General features: G+C 36.9%; 1 protein-coding gene across 4 annotated transcripts in view; it reads left to right on the top strand.

Annotated features, from left to right (window-relative positions):
- GRM8 (glutamate metabotropic receptor 8) overlaps window positions 1-20646 on the top strand; it is a 732641-nt gene extending 711995 nt beyond the window's left edge. For 3 of the 4 annotated variants that reach the window (XM_032305558.1, XM_032305556.1, XM_032305557.1), the window contains exons 10-11: window positions 12457-12703; window positions 18934-20646. In XM_032305558.1, coding sequence (XP_032161449.1) covers window positions 12457-12703; window positions 18934-18983 — 297 coding nt within the window. In that variant the 3' untranslated portion in view covers window positions 18984-20646. Of the gene's footprint in view, window positions 1-12456; window positions 12759-18933 lie in introns of all 4 variants that reach the window. The other variant, XM_032305560.1, reaches the window with a different exon arrangement.
- The last annotated feature ends 275 nt before the right edge of the window (window positions 20647-20921 follow it).

Raw genomic sequence — 20921 nt, forward strand, 5'->3', positions numbered from 1 at the left:
TTCAGTTCAAAATATTTTCTAATTTTCACTGTTGGTTCTTCTTTGATTGACAAGTGATTTTGAAATGTGTTTTTAATTTTCAATAATTTGGAGCTTTTCTCTGTCTTTTGTTATTTATCCCCAGCCTAATTCTATCTTGCATGCTAATTCCACATTAGTCAGATAACATTCTCCATATCTCCATCCTTTAAAATTTGTGAAGACTACCGGGAATGTGGTCCTGCGGTACATCTTCTCTGTGCAATTTAACAGACGATCTTCTGTTAGGTTTCGAAAATTCTTGGCCAGTATCTCTTCAAGTGTTTTTCTTTTTACCAGTTATATCTCTTTTCTTTTGCTGGGACTCCAAATTCATGTACATTCAAATTTTGTATGATGTTTGATACATCTCTAATCACATTTTCTGTATTTTTAAACTCTTAATTATAATCTCCATGCTTCGATATGGACATTTGCCACTGAGCTGTCTTTCAGTTCACTAGTCATGTCTTTCTTGAACTGTACCTAATCCATTGTTAAACTCATCTATTGAATTCAGTTATGACATTTTTCAGTCCTGTAACGTTTTTACTTTTAAAATATATATATTCCAGTCCTAAAATATACATATTCCAGTTATCTATTTTCTTCAATATATTTCTGTTCAAGTTTTTGGAAACTTCTGCCTGAGAAGCCCAGTATCTACATCACTTTTGGTATTCTTTCCACCTTCTGCTTTTTCCCCCTTGGCTTTGGTCATTTGTTCCTGTGTCCTGGCTTGCCTGGTCAGTAATCTTTCAGTGAACCCCCAACATTGTACATTTTTAAAAAATGTAGATGTTATAGATTCATTTTTCCCCCAAGAAGCTTCAACTTTCTACTAGTCAGCAATTTAAGTAGAGGCATTTCACTTTGATATAATCTGGGATTGGGACCATTTGAAGCTAGGTTTTGGGCTTTCTGTGGGTTTGTCTATTTTTGATATTTCTTTTATCCCGGGGGATATCTCTTCAGATATAATGTGTAAAAGTCCAACATGTTTATGATTACCCATCCTAATTAGTGGACCTGAATTCCAACATTTTTCTCTGGCGTCATGATGCAGTTGCATACATACAGCTTTTTAGCTTCTGAATCTGACCTATGATTGATTGATTGATTTTTTTTTTTTTTGTCTGTTACTCTTCAAACTTAGGATTCAGCAAAGTCTCAAGAAAAAAAAAAAAAACTGATGTAAAAAACCAGGTTTGGCTTCTCTGTAGTACCCTAAAATCCTGGGGGCTCAAATCCTGGCTGCATTGGTAACTCTGAATTCCAGTTTTTGTCTCCCCAGCCCCATGAGATTGCTGAAAAGTCTTTCTAAAGATTTCTGCCCTCCAACACTCATACACGGAATCAACACATTCCTTATGGATAAAAGCAATGGAGAACGCCTGGCTCACACCAAGGTTTGTGTTTTCTTTTTTCCCCTTCCTAGGATCTTGGTCTCTTGGGTCCTAACTGCCTTGGTTTTTCTCTGATGCCTCCAAACTTTCTTTCTTTCTTTTTTAACCTTATGATTCTTTAATAGTTATTCTCAGTGGGTGGCGTGGTTTGATTATAGCTATTCCTTCATAGCCAGAATCAGAAGTCCTTCATCTTTTGAGGTTTTCATTTTAATGATAAAAATGTTAAAATGTTAACTTCTATGATATTGATTTGATACTTTTTCTGGACACATTATTCTTTCAAAACTTTTCAAAGATAATTTTACCTCTAAAGTCTTCTTGCATTAACTCTATTGGATCTCTTTCCTTGGGTTTTTATTATTCTCTTTGAAGAGTTTGATGGTTCTCTTTCATAGTATGGGTTCTCCATAAGTATTTGCTAATTCTTGGTTGTCTATTTATCTGTATTTGTGATTCCCAGTGTTCTGCCTACTGTGTTGTCCAGAGCCTGTGTCTGGTGGCTGAGAAATGGAGTGGTGTCCATGTGGGAACAGTGTACTGGCAGTTTGTCCCCTCTGGTGGCCAGTGGTCCCATCAGGTACTTCTCTTCTCTGGCCAGAGCAAATGCTAAGTATCTTTATTTAGAAAGATTAATTTATCCAGCTCTTTGGGTTCATATTCCCAGCTTGATGATTCTGTTAAGTTCAACAAGATATAATCCTAAGAAGAAGCTTCTCTAGGCTCGATGGTGAAGTTTATGAAGAAAGTAGCTGACCAACAATAGCAGTCTTTAAAAACAAAGCAAAACAAAATAAAAAATCTTCTGAATCTCAGTTAAGTATTAATTCAGGGGCTTTGACTGAATTTCTTAATTTTTAAGAAATGTGGCCCAATTTTGTAAGAAGAGGGATGATTTTCCAAATTGGTGAGGATTTAAACGATATTAATCTTTCTCTTTCACATCACTGGGGATCTGGCAGAGCCATTGTGTGTATCAGTAGATGGGCTTTCCAGTAAGACAGACCTCAGTTTAAGCCTCAGCTTTATCTTTATGAGTTGCAGAACTTTGAAAACAGTATTTAAATTCTCTAAAACAGACCCACTCCCACTCCTGAATTAAAAAAAAAAAAAAAAAGATTGAGGGGTTAATGTGCATAAAAAACTTGGCATAATGCTGATATCTTACCCTCAATCACTAATAGATATTGTGGTTGTAATTATTGTGTAGTTCCCAAACTCACCTCTTCAATCAAATAAGAAATGTGAGATACTGTTCAAGAGCAAACAATTTAGAGTGATAGAAATTTTAGAACTCTTTGAGTGGTGCTAGTTCTCCATTTGTGTTTAATGTGCTAGGGCTGCCATAACAAAGTACCATGGGCAAGATGGCTTAATATAAGTTTATTTTCTCATGGTTCTGGAGACTAGAAGTCACAGATCACAGTGTGGACAGTTTTGGTTTCTTCTGATGCCTCTCTCCCACTGACTTTCGGATGGCTGCCTTCTTTTTGTATCCTTGGCAGTTCTTCCCTCTGCACACATACACATCCCTGAATTGGTCTTCATGTCCTCTTATAAGGACACCCATCATATTAGATCAAGGAGCACCCTAAAGACCTCATTTTCATTAGATTACCTCTTTAAAGACTCTATCTCCAAATATTGTCACTTAGGGTTAGGAATTTGACACGTGAATTTTGTGGAGGATGCATTTCAGCCATAACACCATCCCTCTTGGTTCTTACTTACTATATAATGTAATACCACCAGGAAAAAAATAATATTTCTATAACATCTTATGCCTTCACAAAAGTTCCTGCACTAAGGTACTGATGTAATTCTTTTGGCATTAGAAAGGTTTATCTGGGAAGTATCTAGATAAGCAAAGATTTGTTACCTTTTACAAAATTATTGTCAAACCCATTTCCGTAATGTTACTAAATTTCCTTCAGTAATGCAGCCTAAATAATAAATTTCTCCTCTAATTTAAATTCCAACAAAACTTCTATCTCCAAACAATGATAACTATAGGATTCAAAGTATTTTCGTTATCCCTGACTGCCAAGAAAAAATATCTATGGTTATATAGCTCATGGATAAATTTCATTCTCATAGTAATTGTTTCCCCTCCCTTGCTTCTTTCTTTGAGCTTATTGGTTAATATTATGTTTATTATATTTTGTATCTGTTCAAATAGATACTGTTCAAATCATTATAATTAAAAGTGTCTCCATTACTGTTATCCTTAGTTCTGATCATGCTGTTGCAAAGTGAGAAAGCATTAAAAGGCAGCATGGAAGCAGGAGTCCATCCATGAAGGAATATGTGGAGAAAAGTACCTATAAAAGAGAAGCCAATAAACACCCAGCAAGCCGATGCCTCATATTCATTTGCATGTCACAGAAGAAAATGTGACACCATTGTTTGGGAAATTATTTTTTATTATGTTTCTGTAAATAATACTTATGTAGAATAATTGAAAATTAATGGCATATTATTTAATCATGTTCTACCTTAAAACATCCACCTTACAAAATGTCTATTAGACTTCAATAAAAAACAAATTACTCGATTTACTAACCCAATATTAAATATCATGTATATTTAATTATAAACACTCATTTTAAATCCATTATCTGTTACTCCTCTTTAGAAGATCATGAGTTGGCTTCCACTTGTCCTTTTCTACCCTTGGCAGAGCTGATATTCTACTTGTTGGTTGATGCTTTATTATTCTGTGCATCTGGTTCCCACCATTCCCAATAAGCCCAAGGTTAAGGATTTAGACCTCCTGTGTGAACCAGCCCAGTTCTGCAACCATAGGTTTTGTCCTTTGATTTGACTCTTCATTTTTAACATGAGTCCTGAACAAAAGGGGATGTGATGGGAGTCTGCAAATGGGTCAGAGCAAACCAGCTCCATTTCTTCTAATGAAAACAACAGTGTAATGTCTCTGACCTGTGGGTGGATCAGCAACACTGATTTTTATCTGACAGGAGAAGCACAACCCTCAGAATGGTGCTTTTTCCCAGAATGAAACTAGACAATGAGTCTTTGAATGTGCTGATCCTAGCATAAGGCATATTTCCATTTAAGCAGATATTTTGTGCCTGTCTCTTATGTGTGTACATTTGTGTGTTCTTTATTTAAAGGGCTCAAAATCAGGGCACCAGGTTGGCCCAACCAGCTAAGTGTCTGCCTTCAGCTCAGGTGATGATCCCAGGGTCCTAGGATGGAACCCCATGGAGTCAGGCTCCTTGCTGAGCGGGGAGTCTGCTTCTCCCTCTCCCTCTGCCCCTCCCCTACTCATGCTCACTCACTCTCTCACTCCCTCAAATAAATAAAGAACTTTTTAAAAAAATAAAAGGTTAAAAATCTTGAGGCTGATTTTGAGAGAGCAGTCCTGTTAAATCTTACTATGTGAGGAATAAAGGGAGATGAATAGAACATAGGGTCAAGGTTGTTAGGACAATAGTAAATATCGCTTACTGATTACTATACTCCAGGTGCTGTGCCAATATTTTACACTGATTGTCTTCTAAACTCCTTTGAATTATGTCTGTGGAAGCTTATAAATACTGTGAGTGGATTATCCTTGGTTATAATGTTCTTATGTTGGGAAGGGATCCAGGGCTGAGCCAGAGCTCTCCTATTCCCAAGTGGAGACCATTGACTTTTCATTTATATTGTCTGTTGCTAAGTTGCAAACAATATTACCATATTTACAGTTTCAAAGAGCATCATGCTTATCCATCCAAGAGTTTCTGTCTCAGCCTAGATGTTGATTTGAGACATGTTCTATTTTCCAGCTTTAGATTCTGATTTATTGTTTCCCTCTTGAAACTACATGAGTCATTTCCTTTAAATGGCAAATTCAAGAGTAAGGTCCTATACCATCCCAAATAATGTAGCAAATGTATGCCAACATCCAGGCAATGTTCCTAGGTTGAGTTTGTAGCAGCAAACAAAACAGGTAAAAATCCCTGTACTCGTGGAGTCATGGAATTTTTATTCTAATCAAGGGAAATAAACAATACACAAATTAGTAAAGTATATAGATTTTTATGCTAGAAAATGTTAGATGCTAAGGATTAAAATAAAACCAAAGATTGCTGGCGGAGGATGGGAATTATAGTATTTGATAGTGTTTCGGAGAGATTTTTCTAGAAAGAACTGGTCAGGAAAAAAACGAAAGGAAATGAAAGAGCGAGTTTTCAAATATAAAAGCCCCAAATCACAATCATGGTTGGTATGCTGCAGGATCACCCAGGAGGCCAGTATGGCGGGAAGAGAATGCATGAGGGAAAAAGGAAAGCCCTGTCAGTTCAGAGGACCTTGTGGGCCATGTCTGCACACCATCAATGGGAAGTCATTGTAACATTTGGAGAGTAGGGATGACCTGACTTATGAATAATAGGATTATTCTGTCTGCTGTATAAAGATCAATCTGATGAGCAGAGAGAAGGAGCACGGGGATAAGAGAAGTCAATAGGAGAGCTTTTGTGATAACCCAAATGAGAGATGATGTTGGCTAAGACCAATGTAGTTCCAGCAGAGGTAGTAGAAAATGATCCATCTGGACAAAAGTTGAAGGTGGAATCAATAGGATTTTTCATAGATAAAGAGTGTAAGAGAGGAGTCAAGGACAATTTCAAAGCCTTTGTCCCTTGGAAGATTAATGATGGAATTCAGATAATGAAGATGACTAGAAGAGTAGGTTTAGGAATGAAGATGGTGTCATATGCTTGTTAGTTTTACAAATCAGACATCCAAGGGGAATACCCAGAAAGTGATTAGATTTCCTCAGGAAGTCTGGAATTAGTCAGCATGTAAATAGTTTTCCAAGGCAGAGCTACCTATATTATCTGTAGGGTCCCCTGAAATGAAAATGCAGGTCTACTTATTCAAAAATTATTAAGAATTTCAGAACAGTGACAGCAGAGCATTAAATCAAGTGTGAAGGGACTTCTGAGTAAAAGAACTTTTGTATTCAGGTAGCTCACTCAGGGACCCCGTCCTGGTTTAATGCCAAGTGTGATTGTCAGGAGAGCAATGAGGACAGAGCGATAGATGGATAGATGGATGTTTGGATGGATGGATGGGTGGGTGGATGGATGGATGGACAGACGGACAGATAAATAGATAAATACCTAAGGACTGAGGTCTGGGGTATGTCAATATAAAAATGATACAGAAATGAGGAAGATCCCTCAGAATTGGCTAAGTAGAAGAAAACAACAAGTTGAAATATACAAAACAGAAACAATGGTAAAATGTTTGGTAGCGACTTGGTGATAGCTCACTGGTATAGGCTCAGCCAGAAGAGTTGGATTGTTGTCTTGATGTTTGTTGTACCCAGTTGCCATGGGAGTTTTAGTGGAGTTTGGATGTTGCATGATTGGTTGATTTGAGGCTTTTACCACCACAAGGAAACTGCACAATTGCTTTATAAACTTGTCTGTTTAAAAAAATCATTTTTTTAATAACATCTAGTAATGAGATTTTGAGGTCCACTGACTGAAGCCCAGCTGAAAAGGAAAAGAAAATCTATTTCTGGACTCAGGTGCCACTTCGAGGGACACACAGATGAGGGGATAGGTAATAGAAGCAGAGAAAGGCAGGCTGTAAGTGTTAACATAGCTTTCTCACGGGTCAGACTACATGTAAAGCAGCCAAACAGAATCTGGCAGACTGTAGCAAAAAGTGAGATTCAACCATCCAAGACAAGGCAGAAATATTCAGGAGTAAATAATGAATTTGTTTCTTTTCAGATGGCACAAACCTGCCTTGGGTTTTAGGTCTCATAATAGGTCACTTTGTTACTAAGGGGTTGAAAAGTTACCAGGTTGGATATCCGAGTCTCTGGGGTTCGCTGTGCAGGTAGAAGACTGAGCTTTTCCCTGAAGTAATACAATCTTCTCCCTCCTCAATTCTTCCCAGAGTCATTAATGATTCCAGGCCATGACCAGGAGACCCTGGGTGTGCACAAATGACCGCTATGGAGAAAGAAGACTTACTAGAGTAGGTCCCAGCACAGGTGTCGTGGTATTGTGCCCCACTGTGCCAGCCCTTCCTGGCTTCTCCAGGGATCATTTAAATCTGTTTCAATGCATCTGACTCTTTCAGGTTCAAAATATCCCGGGGGGGTGTGGAGGTAGAGGAAGTGAGAGGCTACCAGTGGGTAATAACAGAAAAGATACTCCCCTTCCTCCAGTTATTAATATTTTAGAGGGACAGGGGGCAGAAGGTGGGGCATTAAAAAAAAAAGTTGGAAAAAAGAAGTTACATTAGCAGATCCATACTATTGTCAGCCTCTCTCAATGGATTTATGTTGCTTCTAGGGAGTTAACATTGTTCTCTTCTGCTTTCCGGTGAGCTGTAACTCACTGGAACTTTGTAACTCACTGGAACTTTGATGCAGAGAGCCAGTGTGTTATTCTAGAACTGTAGCACAGACAGTGAATATAGCCTTGACATCCGCAAATAGCGTTGACTTTTGGGCAAAATTTTATACTGCCTACTTTGAAGATTATAAAAGCCTTTTCCTTGACATTGTAGAGTTAGAGCATAGCAGTCAGGTAGTCACTAAACAATAATGCTTTGGGTAACTGACTCGCAGGCCCCCTCTCTTTATCCTGGGTACCTGGAAGGATGCTTTGTTAATGTCCTTTTAGATTTGAAGCCATAGGGTAAATGATCTTTGTTGAGTTACTGCTGTTTGGTACCTTTGAGGTGTTTTATAAAGATTATGTCATTCCACCCTGTAACCCTTCCATGAGAAAAGTATTATTTTCCCCAAACTCCATAGGTAAGAAATTAAAGGTCAGAAAGGAAAATAAGATCACACAGCTGTCCAATTGCCAGGGACATTTTATTAGAGTTTAGAGTGTCACCTGGTGGGTTGACTTGAGGCTTTTACCACCCACAAGGCAACTCCAGAATTTTCTATAAACTTCTTTATCTTAAAAACAACAAAAACTTAAACAACAAAAACAACAACAAAATCTTAAAAACAAAAACAAAAGCAGTGGTGTTCCTTTCTTACATGGCTCAGACAATTAGAATTTTCTATAGCTATACAAAATCCATGAGTTTTTTGGAATCGGATGCTCATTTTCAATCTTCTGATATAATTTCTACATTTATTTTTAAATATGGAAGATGTTTGGAATGCATGATGCTGAAGATTTAGATTCTCTAGAGTGAGAACAGGTGGCATTTTTATTTCTTTGTGTGTTTTGCTGTTGTTTTCACTGAGTTTATATATATATGACTTTTTCAATTCATTAAATATTCAGAGATGAAGCTCAAAAACTTAGTTTACTCACAGTGCAATGCCTTGTAACAAATGCTGGGCCACTTTAAGGTTTGGGATTTTAGGGTACAGTTCTGTATATATGCTTTTTCTGTATTAACTTCACATGAAAAGTTTTCAAATGCTGTTTTAATTTTACATAAGTAAAATTGGCCTTTGGTATACTTTGAAAGCATAGTATCTGAAGGAAAGCCTGGACACTAAGCATAGTACTGTCTAATCCTCATGTCTTTGTTTATTACATCTTCCATTGAGTTGGTTTGCCTAAAGGATAGACTGCAGTAAAATATTTAATATGGAAACCAGCAGTCCAGAATCTTCTTCATGCCTAATATTTAGCAAGATTAAATTATTATATATTACAGAAATGATTCTGAATCAGGGAAAAAATTACCATTTATATTCATGGTAGCAGAGAAAAATTGCAAGATTTTCAAAATAGAAAGGTAATTACATATTATTTGGACTAGTAGTATACATTTTAGCAAGACCAACAGATTAAGATTTATGAAAAGAATCAAGTTAATAAGTGTGGGTGTTCCCATCATTTTATGTCTGTTTGACCTCTAGAGGTTTTTTGGTTGGTTTGTTTGTTTTTTAAGCTAAATTGAGTTGGCAGGGGCTGACTGGGACAAAACTGATGGTTGCCTATTTGAGTGGCTTTGGGATATTTATGTCTGTAGTTTGCATTTGGGGCATCATTTCCCTACTTTAATGTCCTTTCTTTAGAGCCTATTTTCTGCATAGGCTTCCTGAAGAAATGCTAACTGGAGAGTAAGTAGAAACTTAGAGAGGATTAACTAACACTTTGAAGTTTATAAGTATTCATAATAAGTTGCTTAAAAGTAGATGGCAAAGCTTCGGGGGGATTTGAAGGCACATATCCATATTTTATCAGGACTTTCTTAATTGTAGTAGATCCTTGGTTCTCTCAAATTTAACACAGGATTTCACTTATTGGCAGGAGAGGTCATGATGTGTAGTAATTTATCACTTTGTTGAGGAATGTATTTGAATCACGTCTCTATTGTAGCTAATATGTATGAGCCGAACCCAGAATCTGGATTCATACCTCATCACTTTGTGTTTCTTACTTAAAATATCTTCCACCCTATGTTATAGCCATAGCAATGTCAATTTGACAGAGTGGAAAAATTTGGAAGGCATACTCTGTATGATTTGTGTAAATCAGATCTTGTGGAAATCTAATCTTTGTGAAGATCTTTATATACCTAAGAATACTGAGTTTTCCAGTAGTTTTTGTGTGTAGAATCTTGTATAGTTTCTTAGAGGTTTATAAGTAAAAGAATGTAGATTATAGGCTCTAAGGAAGTTTATAACCTAGTTGGGCATTTCACAAGTTACTAAAAAGTTCATATAAATTAGTTATAACTACATATAAATCACATTATAATTACATAATTATGCATCGGTAAGTGATCCACTTTATGGATTGTTCAATGCATCAGTGCTTAGAAGTATAATAAGACACCATTATAACATTATCATTAAGTTAAGGTTTATCATGGAGGACTTCCTGGAGGAAGTGAACTTTGAAACAAAGCCATCTATATCACCTTATTGGAAGGTATTTCCATACTCACAATGAGGTCTTATGCAAAGGACAGCCTTAGTGGTAGATGAACAGTAAACTCAGTCACCCTTATGGTGTGATTTCATGACAAGGATAGTCTCTCAGTATTAGTAACAAGTTCTTATTGTTTGGACAGATCTTTACCTTACAGCCTTGCCCTCTGTTAAGAGAAGCACTTATATTTCAAGTACTTTTTCACTTATTATTCAAGTACTTATTTTTGAAGGTGGGTGGCTTTTGATCCTTTATTTAAAAAGATACAATTAGTTTGGGTTCTTTGGATTGCCTGATACAATGTGACAACTTTACATTTTCAGAGACATGGTTAGAGTAAAGAGATATTAACAAGGATCCAAGATAGGAGGAAGGGGACCTCTAAGAACTTCTTTGTGGCCTCAGTATTCCAAGTTATTTGGAGGACACTATATTTTGAGCTCAGGACATGAAAACTGGAAGTAGGTCAAAGGTTTTTATTTTTAAAAATATGATATATACCTACAATGGAATATTATTCATTCTTTAAAAAGAAGGAAATCCCGCCGTTTGCATCCACATGGATGAACCTGGAGGACACGATGCGAAGTGAAATTAGCCAGACACAGAAAGATAAATACTGCACGATTCACTTAATACGTAGAATCTTAAACAGATTCATCGAAGCAGAGGGTAGAACAGTGTTTTGCCAGTGGGAGAGGAAGGAGGAAATGGAGAGATGTTGGTCAAAACACATTCAGTTTCAGTTATGCTTGGGTAAGTTGTGGGAATCTAATATGCATCATAGCAACTAAGTTTACAATACTGTGCTATGGACTGGGAATTCACTAAGAGGGTTGATCTTAGGCATTCTCAGCACAAAAATTTAAAAAGAAACAATGAAAGAAAGTGGTAACTAGGCGAGGTGATGGATATGTTAATTACTTGAGAGCAAAGATCATTTCACAGTCTATTTGTTTATCAAAACATCAAGTTGCATACCCTAAATGCACAATTTCTGTTTCAGTTATAAATAAGTAACAGTGAGAAATTTTTTTAAAAAGGATTAAAATGCTATCAAGTCTATTTTCATACCATAATGAAAAAGCCAAAGTGATTTTAGGTTTGGTTTTTTCAGCTTGTTGACCTCTCCATTCTAGAAAGAAGAATCTTGCAGAGAGACTGTTCTTTCTAAGTACCAGAGCAGCCAATTTCAGTGCAGTAAGTGTAAGGATCTGAGCATAGGAGGAGAGTTTTTAAAATGCAGATGTTGGAACACTATGCCCAGAGGGCATATTTAAGTTTTGGAGGAGAGTCATGTATTTTGTTAAAGCACCCATGTTTACTTTGATATGACGCCACCATTGAGAAACCCTCTGGAATTGTCCTTGAGGTGGGTTGTGTTAAAAAATCAAGACTGGGGGTGCCTGGGTGGCTCAGTCATTAAGCATCTGCCTTTGGCTTGCTCAGGTCATGATCCCGGGGGTCCTGGGATGGAGCCCTGCATAGGGTTCCCTGCTCAGTGGGAAGCCTGCTTCTCCCTCTCCCACTCCCTCTGCTTCTGTTCCCTCTCTCGATGTCTGTCTCCGTCAAATAAATAAATAAGACCTTCTAAATAAATAAATAAATAAAAATATCAAGCTTGTATGGCATGCTTATGAGGTTTATCAGGTTTGATAGCTGAAATTAAGTCATGATATGAAGATGCAAATGCTAGCATTAGTCAAGCAATGTTAGGCAATAGTGATATTCTGGAATATTTCACTCCCACTCAGTTTCCACTATAACCTGCTTGGTTAAGTGTATTGTTAAACACAATAACACCTCTCTGAAGAAGGAATGTAGGTCATAAAATGTTAGCCTTTGTCCAGAATGGCTTTGTTCCCTTTCTTATATATGTTTAATTATAATCTAAAAAAAGAAACAAAACTTCATCAGCTTAATTGTTTGTGTTTGTTTTAAGGAATTAGGGTCCATAAACAAGACAACTTTACCCATATTTGCAGGTAGGGATAAAGAATTGCTTGGCTATTATTAAGGGCAATTTCTCTACGTCCCTTCTCACGTACCCTGAGCAGAGAAGCTGCAATCATTATAGACAATGGTTGTGCTGTTTGATGTTAGATCAGGCTCACCAACATTGATTCTTTCTTTTTTCCTCCCCTCAGATGTACATCCAGACAACGACACTTACTGTCTCCATGAGTTTAAGTGCTTCGGTGTCTCTGGGCATGCTGTACATGCCCAAGGTTTATATTATAATTTTTCATCCAGAGCAGAACGTTCAAAAACGCAAGAGGAGCTTCAAGGCCGTGGTGACAGCTGCCACCATGCAAAGCAAACTGATCCAAAAAGGAAATGACAGACCAAATGGAGAGGTGAAAAGCGAACTCTGTGAGAGTCTTGAAACCAACAGTAAGTCATCTGTAGACTTTCCGATGGCCAAGAGCGGGAGCACTTCCTAATAGATGTACGTTGAACATTCTTCTTCTAGTCTCGGGGACTGCGGCATGGTTCCAGGGGCATGGCGCTACTCACTGGCACACCGTGAGACTGTCACAGCACCTAGAACCATTTGGTTAGAACCCAATGATTTCAAGGCGAGTGGCTCCTATCCAGAGCGTGACCATGCACACAAAATCTCTTTTACAAAGTATGACTCTTGTGGCTTCCCTTTGAGGCATTACCAAGCATCTGAAGCTTAGAACTATCTTCTATGTATTTTTTCTTTTAGCACTTAGGAACTACTCTTCGATCTTTGTTAGTTCAATATTGGTGGTTCTTTATTTGTTTATTGGTTGCTCAAAGACCTGACACAAATAAATGATATGGAATTTAGGGAAATGATAAAACGAATGAGCCAACATGTTGGGTTAAATCATAGTTAATACTTATTTTCCCCTAGTGGACCCTTCTTGGATATATTAAAATAGAGCTCTTCTCTGAAAGCCTCATGACCCTGAAAATAGGGTCCTTCCTGTCAGCCACCACTCCACTTGTCCCCTCCTGACCTTCCTTCCTCTTCTCTGTAGTCACCCCTGAAGGAGCACATGATAACAACACACCAGCACCAAACTAATCCAGTAGAGTTTAACTGGTCTATTTTGGTATCTAAGGAAGAGTAGCAAATAGGCTGAAGATTTGTACTGTAAAATACCAGGTAGCTGAGTATGGTAAAAACAAAACACTACCATTTTTACATTAGTAGTTTCCGTAGATGGATCAAAAAGATATGAAAGCTAACATTCCTGCATTAGACCTCAGGCTTCCTGTTTTTTGGAAATACAACATACCTATTTAATAATTACGGATAAAACCAGATGCAGAGATACGTTCTTCTCTCGGATTCCTCCAACAGGCTGTGTTCCCTATTCTCTGTACTTCTGACATGAAATACAGGGAAGATTAAGTGTAGATTTTATCTAATATAATTATCATAACATAAACCTTTCCTTACATCAAGATTTCCAGATGAACATTGTCTATTCTAATGTCCCATATGCAGAAATGGCTTAGAAGATAAGTATTGATCAGTTAAGTTTATTGGCTACAATTACTATCAGACTTCTTGGAATTATTGGTCAGATTTTTCTGGCAAGATGGCCTTCAGCTCACTAATAACCAAATTTAGTCATTTGTACATAAAGAAGACTTTTAAGAATTCCACAAACACTCCCCACGTATTCACCTTTCTGCAAACATGAAACCTTGAAAAACTGCAAGAGAAGTCACGATAAAGACAGGTTTTGATAACAAATCATTATAATCATCTCTGATTATAGGTAAGCAATTTAGTAATAATGGGCCTATTTGGTCTTGTCGTAAAAGATGCACTGTAACTACTATCAAAGGTGTCAGAGTTCAATGCGTGTGATGTGAAGGCAGAATTTTATCTGTGTTTTTCTACCTTGAAAACATCAGTGCAGACAGTTAAAACCTGTCCTAGGATGCCGGGAAACTGCTGTTGGCCAGCTGTCGGCGTTTCTTGCTACAACTCACCAGAGCCTATAGCTGGACTTGGTTTTTAACAACAATTTAAAACCCTTCAGGTAATTTGGTTGCAAATGGGAACAACTAAACAGACATTGAAATAAATACCAGTCACCCCAGACTCACTTCTGGAAAGTGGTGGGGGGAAAAATTAATAAATTTTCCCATGCTTTTAAAAAATACATACGTTCCCCGAAGAGGAATATTCCCAGCACTGATAAAGACTAATCCCATATTCAACAGAAGTAAGTCTCTTGTGTTTTGTTTTCCTTCTATTATTTTCTGTTGACACTGAAGTGGAAATTATATAGCAAGCATGCATTTCCCTATCTTCTCTGAAATAAGAATGAGAGAGAATAAATGTGGGGCCTGTGTAAAAGGTTAGTCTGTAATATGCTGGAGGAGTCAGGTGCTTCTTCTGGAAGGTAAAAGAAAGTTCAAAAGGTGAATCAAGATAAAGTCAGTTACTACCTGAAAGGTGGTTACATTGTACTTTGGCAACTTTGGTATATTCATCTTTTACATAGTTTGGATTTTAATAAATTGGGTCCAGATGAAGTGACACATTCAGGAGAGACAACACATGGAATCTTCACACATCCTCCCACAATCCCACTGCGGGAACCACTGTTGATCTTTGTTCCCTTGCATCACCAGGTGTCATGGCCTACCTGTGTCCCTGTTACCTCAATGACATATAATAGTGGTTTTGAGGCAAGAGTCTTCTAAAATCACACTCCCTACAAGTTTGTCAATAACCCTAATAACTTAAATGCAGTCTTTTTCATCTAAAAGTGTGTCTTATGTCTTCAGAAGTAGGTCTGAATACTGGGAAAGCCTTTGTCCTCCAGTTGTACCTAGAACTGTGCCTCCTCAGATTTTTTTCCTCAAGCAAGGGTAGAGGCAGAGGGAGAGGGAGAGAGAATCCTCAAGTAGACTCTGTGCTGAGCATGGAGCCTGATGTGGGGCTTGGTCCCAGGACCCCAAGATCATGACCCTAGCATAAATCAAGAGACTACTGCTCAACAGAGTGAGGCACCCAGGCACTCCATGCCTCCTCAGATTTAAAATGCCTCCTCTGTGAGGCTCCTGGGTGGCTCAGTCATTAAGCATCTGCCTTCGGCTCAGGTCATGATCCCAGGGTCCTGGGATCGAGCCCTGCATTAGGATCCCTGCTCAGCAGGAAGCCTGCTTCTCCCTCTCCCACTCCCCCTGCTTGTGTTGCCTCTCTCTCTGTATCTCTCTGTCAAATAAGTGAATAAAATCTTAAAAAAAAAAAAAAAAAAAAAGCTTGCTCTGGACATGGGTAGAGTCTCTTCTCAGTAAATCGAGGGCTGGTTAACCCATTGGAATAGTGTCCATGTTGCTGCATTCTCATACCTCCTGCTGTGAGACTTGTGACCAGTCACCATTACAGTGACATGGGTGAAAGTGTTTTGTAAACTACAAGTCACCATATAAATAAGGCAGAAGTGTCATTGCTGCCTTGAAAATGTAGATTGCTCTATCATTAATAGAAAAGACTTAAAATTCAAAAACTGTTTTAGCAACCCTCTTTCTTCTTCTTGTTTAATATGTGAAGGATTTGAGTAATTATGGCTGCTACTCCATTGTTGGGATTTTTTTTTTTAATCAATTAGCCATGTATTTATGATGTACATGCGATGCTTTTCCTTCTCGGCCATGGAGCTCTCTAGGTCCATTACACTTAGAAACTTTCATCTTAAAGATTACTTGCTAATGCCAGAAATTCTGGCCACATATCTAAGGTTTTTAAAGCTTCAAAATCTCCGCAGAATAAATACAAGTAACATGAAGCCGGAAGGGAGACCAGTGAGTCCATGTTAATTACTGAATTTGCAGAGTACTACATTTCACATAAAAAAAGGTCAAGCGCTGTTTCATAAAAGTGTGTGGAAAGGGAGTTAGGAACAAAGTTGATGTGCATGAATTTATCAACTGCACCCAATTAACAAATGCTGTAACATGGTATTCCTTAAGCTGTGTTCATGAATAATTCATGAAAACAGCTGCTGCTGGGGGTGGAAATGCTTTCTCTCGCTTATGAACACAGTGTGGTGTCCACAAGGCAATTCACTATTGCTGTATTCCAAAACGGATTGTCACCTAAGTATATTCATCGCCGCTGTAAAAACTCCCTAGTAGCTCACACGTACATCTCTGATCTATTTTGTTCTGTAATAACATCCAGGATAAAGATTCTCACAAGACTTCTGCCTTTCACGGTTTGTCCCGCATCACCATTTTCCCAATGACTAAATCATCTCTGTCCATAGCCTTGCATCTCTTTTTCTAACCATTAGAAAAATTAAGATGACTTTCCTTTTGTAAATTATAGTCAGAGTTCTCAGTAGAATTCTACCATCTTTTTCCCTGGGGATAACTTTGAAGAGTTCAAAAAATGAAGTATGAGTCTTTAATTGGCTATAGAGTCTCAAAGTTGGAACGATCCTTGAATGGTCTGATCCAAATCACCTTCTGTTAAATGAACGTCTTCTGAATATCATTTCCTTCAAGGTCTTTTGGCTCTAGTTCCTCTATTTGTTCCATAATTTTTCTTTCAAGCTATCTACAAACTTGATAAATATTTCCTACATGTTGAGCCACTATTGAAGATACTGAATAGAGCAGGACAGTGAACCATCATTTTAAGGGTCCTTCTTCTAACTTGTAGGACCATTTTTCTTCATCTTTTTTTAAAGACTATATGAAAGTCCTTTAAAAAGTAGTTGAAGTACAGATTTTGTTTCTTACAGGGAATTTAGAAGTATACGAGAGCATTATATTTTTAGAAATTGTTAAAAACTTAAAAAAAAAAAAGTACACAAGCATAAAAATCATTGTATTTCACTTCACACCAAACTGAACATCACAGATGTTTAGCTTTATGGAAGGGGTGAATAGGAAAATAGGATTCCATATTTGTTATGCCAGACACAGCTGCTCCCCCACAAACCTACGCCACCTCCATTCTCACAAAACCCCAATGTTGTGGATTTGGGACCAGCGATGAAACTAAGGCCCAGTGACTTGGTTCACAGATCTTTTTATAAACTCATTTTGTAGGGAAAACAATGTAGTTCAAAACCAGGTCTAAAACCTACTTCCTTTCCGTGTGCCACAGTAATAACCCTTCTAGAAGCGTGAACAATGGAGATAAGAGAGGCAGATATGTCAGCTATTTTTGGCACGAGGCTCATAATATTCAATGAAATCAAAAATAGTAAAAACATGCTTGATTAGCACTTCCTTAGCCTCGCTGCATTTATTTTTGTGATTGTGAACTTTATGTGATCTCAGCCTCAGGTAAGAACTTGTTCTGTCAATTATGATGTTGACGTGAACTAAAATGGAATGAGTCTGATTGCCAGTCCTGTGCCTCCAGAGGAAGAGCTTTATAATTTGCTTATTTAACAGTCAAAAACTAAACAATTACCTAAAAATCTGTTTCATTCTGAATTGGATTTATGTGGTGAAATACATACATGTGTAGCATTTTTTCATATTTTTCTTCTTATGATTATGCACTCCAGAATTCCCCTGAAAAATAGGACATCACATTTGAATTTTAGAACAGAGATTTATTCTATCACATCTTTCCAAAAAAAACCAAAGGTATTACTTGGATTTAAGTTTACATTCTCGGAAAATGAAAGTATGAGTATGAATTTGACTTAGAATATTTTGTTATTCATATCTTTCTAATAATCTTACAGTAATAAGCTTTACTTTATAGTGAGTTGGTACCAGAACAATTAAATGCGTATTTCCTTCTTTGAGTCTTTTAAAGTTTTTAAAGTTTTAAAGTCTTTGAGTTTTTAAACATCTTCATTTGTACCCTTTGGCTGAAGTCGGAGCATAAATATGTATTAGCAATACACATATTTACAAATATTCTATGTTCCTCATATTTTACTATGTTCACTTCTAGAGTCTAAAAGTATTATTTGTTTTTAAGGGGCACATGGTGTCTCAGTCAGTTAAGGGTCCGACTCTCAATTTCAGCACAGGTCATGATCTCAGGGTCTTGAGATCGAGCCCCACATCATGCCCTGCACCTGGTGTGGAGTCTGCTTATGTTTCTTTCTCTCTGCTCCTCTCTCTCTTCCTCTCCCCCTCTCTAAATAAATACTAAAAAATTAAAACTATTATTTGTTTTTAAATGGAAAATATTCATTTTCAAAGCACAACTAGTTATAATTACTTGCCTGGTTTTGCTTATCAAATCAGACTTAAAGAATTTAGGTCTTTAACTAAAGTTGTAAAAAAACATTTTTTTGTCTTTTGCGGGATAGATAATTTATGTGCTCTTTCATTTTTCATACTGTGTATCTTTGTTAGTCAAAACACACATTTAAGTTGAATTTCACCTGAATTTATTATGATTAGAACTTTTCCATTTTTGGTTATCTGCTAAATACTCTAAGTAAGACTAGTGGTTTTATGGATTAAAACTGTTGCTGCATTATTATTCCTGTGATCACTGAATTCCTACCACATGGTCTAAAAAATACCTAACATTGTAAAAACGGAGTATCATAAAAATACTGATTATAGGATTTAATTTTTAAAATCATTTTAGCAAAATAATTTATTTTGATATACTATTAATTTGTCTTCATTTGTCTTAACAGCTTCCTCTACTAAGACAACATATATCAGCTACAGCAATCATTCAATCTGAAACAGGGAAATGGTACAATATGAAGAAATCTGGTACGTGATCTTAAACAATAAACATGACACCGCCAAAACTCACTCCTGGAGATCTCTGTAGACTACAATCAATCAAATCAATAGTCAATCTTGTAAGGAACACAAAGTAGCCATGAGCCAAAAGTATCAATAACAGAGTGAAAAAAAAAAACCCATTTTATACAGTACAACCAATGAGTGTCAAGCTAAAGTATTGCTTACTCATAAGCAGTTAAAAAAAAAATCACAAAAGGAAAACTAATGTTAGCTTGTGAAAAAAAAAATGCTGTTGAAATAAACCATGTCTGATGTTATTCTTGTAAGTATTTTTCTGTGATTGTGAGAACTCCCATTCCTGTCCCGCCTTGTTCAACTTGTATAAGACAATGACTCTGTTTCTTGTAATGGCTGACCGGACTGAAGCCCTGGGTTGTGCTAAAAATAAATGCAATGGTTGACGCATGCAATTTTTTATACAAATAATTTATTTCTAATAATAAAGGAATGTTTTGCAAATGTTGAGAGTTGTTTCGTTCCAGTTTTAAAGCCAAGGAATACTCATTCCAGTTGGCACTTTTGCTGTAAACTCCTGATGATTTCCCTAAGGACTGTGTCTTTGTACATTCATGTGTGTATGAAGAAGCTGTCTTTTATTCCTCTATGATAAAGCATTATTTGTGTAAGATTCTGTGAGTATTTCAAAATTTATGTGGTAACTTTTCATCGTAATTGCTTTTTTTATGAAGAATCAAGCAAGAGCTTGAGGTAAATTGCTTCAAGTATTCTAATTAACTAATGATGAGTTAAACGTTACTATGGAGAATGTAATATGAAAATCACCATCAAAAGTATATGGAAGGGTCACTGAAATTCTCCATGTTCTAAGTCAAAACTTTCACACAGTGAAATATTTCAAAATATGTACTATTAACCTTTTCTTACCTGGGCCTGGTATCCATTGAAATCAGTGAAGTAATGGGCCTTACCCAGTACATTTCTCAAAGCACAGAATTAGCATATCTATTCCCTTGGCATCTCTAAAGAAACCACAGTTCAGATAACATGTCAATGCTTTCTTATTTTCCAAATGAAAACATTCGTTGGTTCATAGCACAGTATCATTAAAGAGAGAAAAACAGGAAGCCTATGTCATGCTAATAAACCATGCTAGGATGGATATAGGAGCCTGTTAAAGGCTTTCAAATCTGTTACCATTTTTGTCAGGGGCTCCTCAATGCTACATGATCCCAGACATCCATCAAGTCAATGGGTATCTGCAATCATTTTGTTAGTAAATGTTCTCTCTGCTGAGTGAGCTTGGACGGCTCATTGCACTCCTTATAGATAGAAACAACTCTCCATGCTCCGTAACTTCAACCCAGATTTTGACAGTCACCTTATTTAATAGAGAGTTGAAGGAGCACAGCCCGGGCCCCTGCACCCTGGAGTAACATTTCCTAGATACTTCCAGAGACAGAAAGCTGCATGTGGAAGGAAATGTTTACTTACTGGTCTTCTCTGGAGTTTCTCCTATTAGTACTGGATGATATTTAAATCAAGGAGTGAGGGCATTATTTTCAAAATTTCAGATAATCTGTGTTAATGATACATACAATCCTGTAATCAGGATTCTCAACCCACCTCTAGGTGTGCCTTTCTAGCTAAAACATAGCTTAGAATAAACTCATAGCTGCACATGTAGTATATTTTCTTGTGCCATGTATCTGAGAATTGATAGCCATACCAAGAAAAGTAATTATAATTGTATATTACTAATTTTTAAGTTGACAGTTTTCTTTGTATTGGAGATTATTAATGGCTTTTACATTTTTTTAATTTAATTTTAATTAGTAAGTATCCGTATGTTTGGTTGAGAAAAATGCTTGAATTTTAAACAGCCTGGGTTTCATTCGAAGAGGAAAATTCA

Source organism: Mustela erminea, chromosome 11 (genome assembly GCF_009829155.1).
Source record: "Mustela erminea isolate mMusErm1 chromosome 11, mMusErm1.Pri, whole genome shotgun sequence".
Taxonomy (NCBI): domain Eukaryota; kingdom Metazoa; phylum Chordata; class Mammalia; order Carnivora; family Mustelidae; genus Mustela; species Mustela erminea.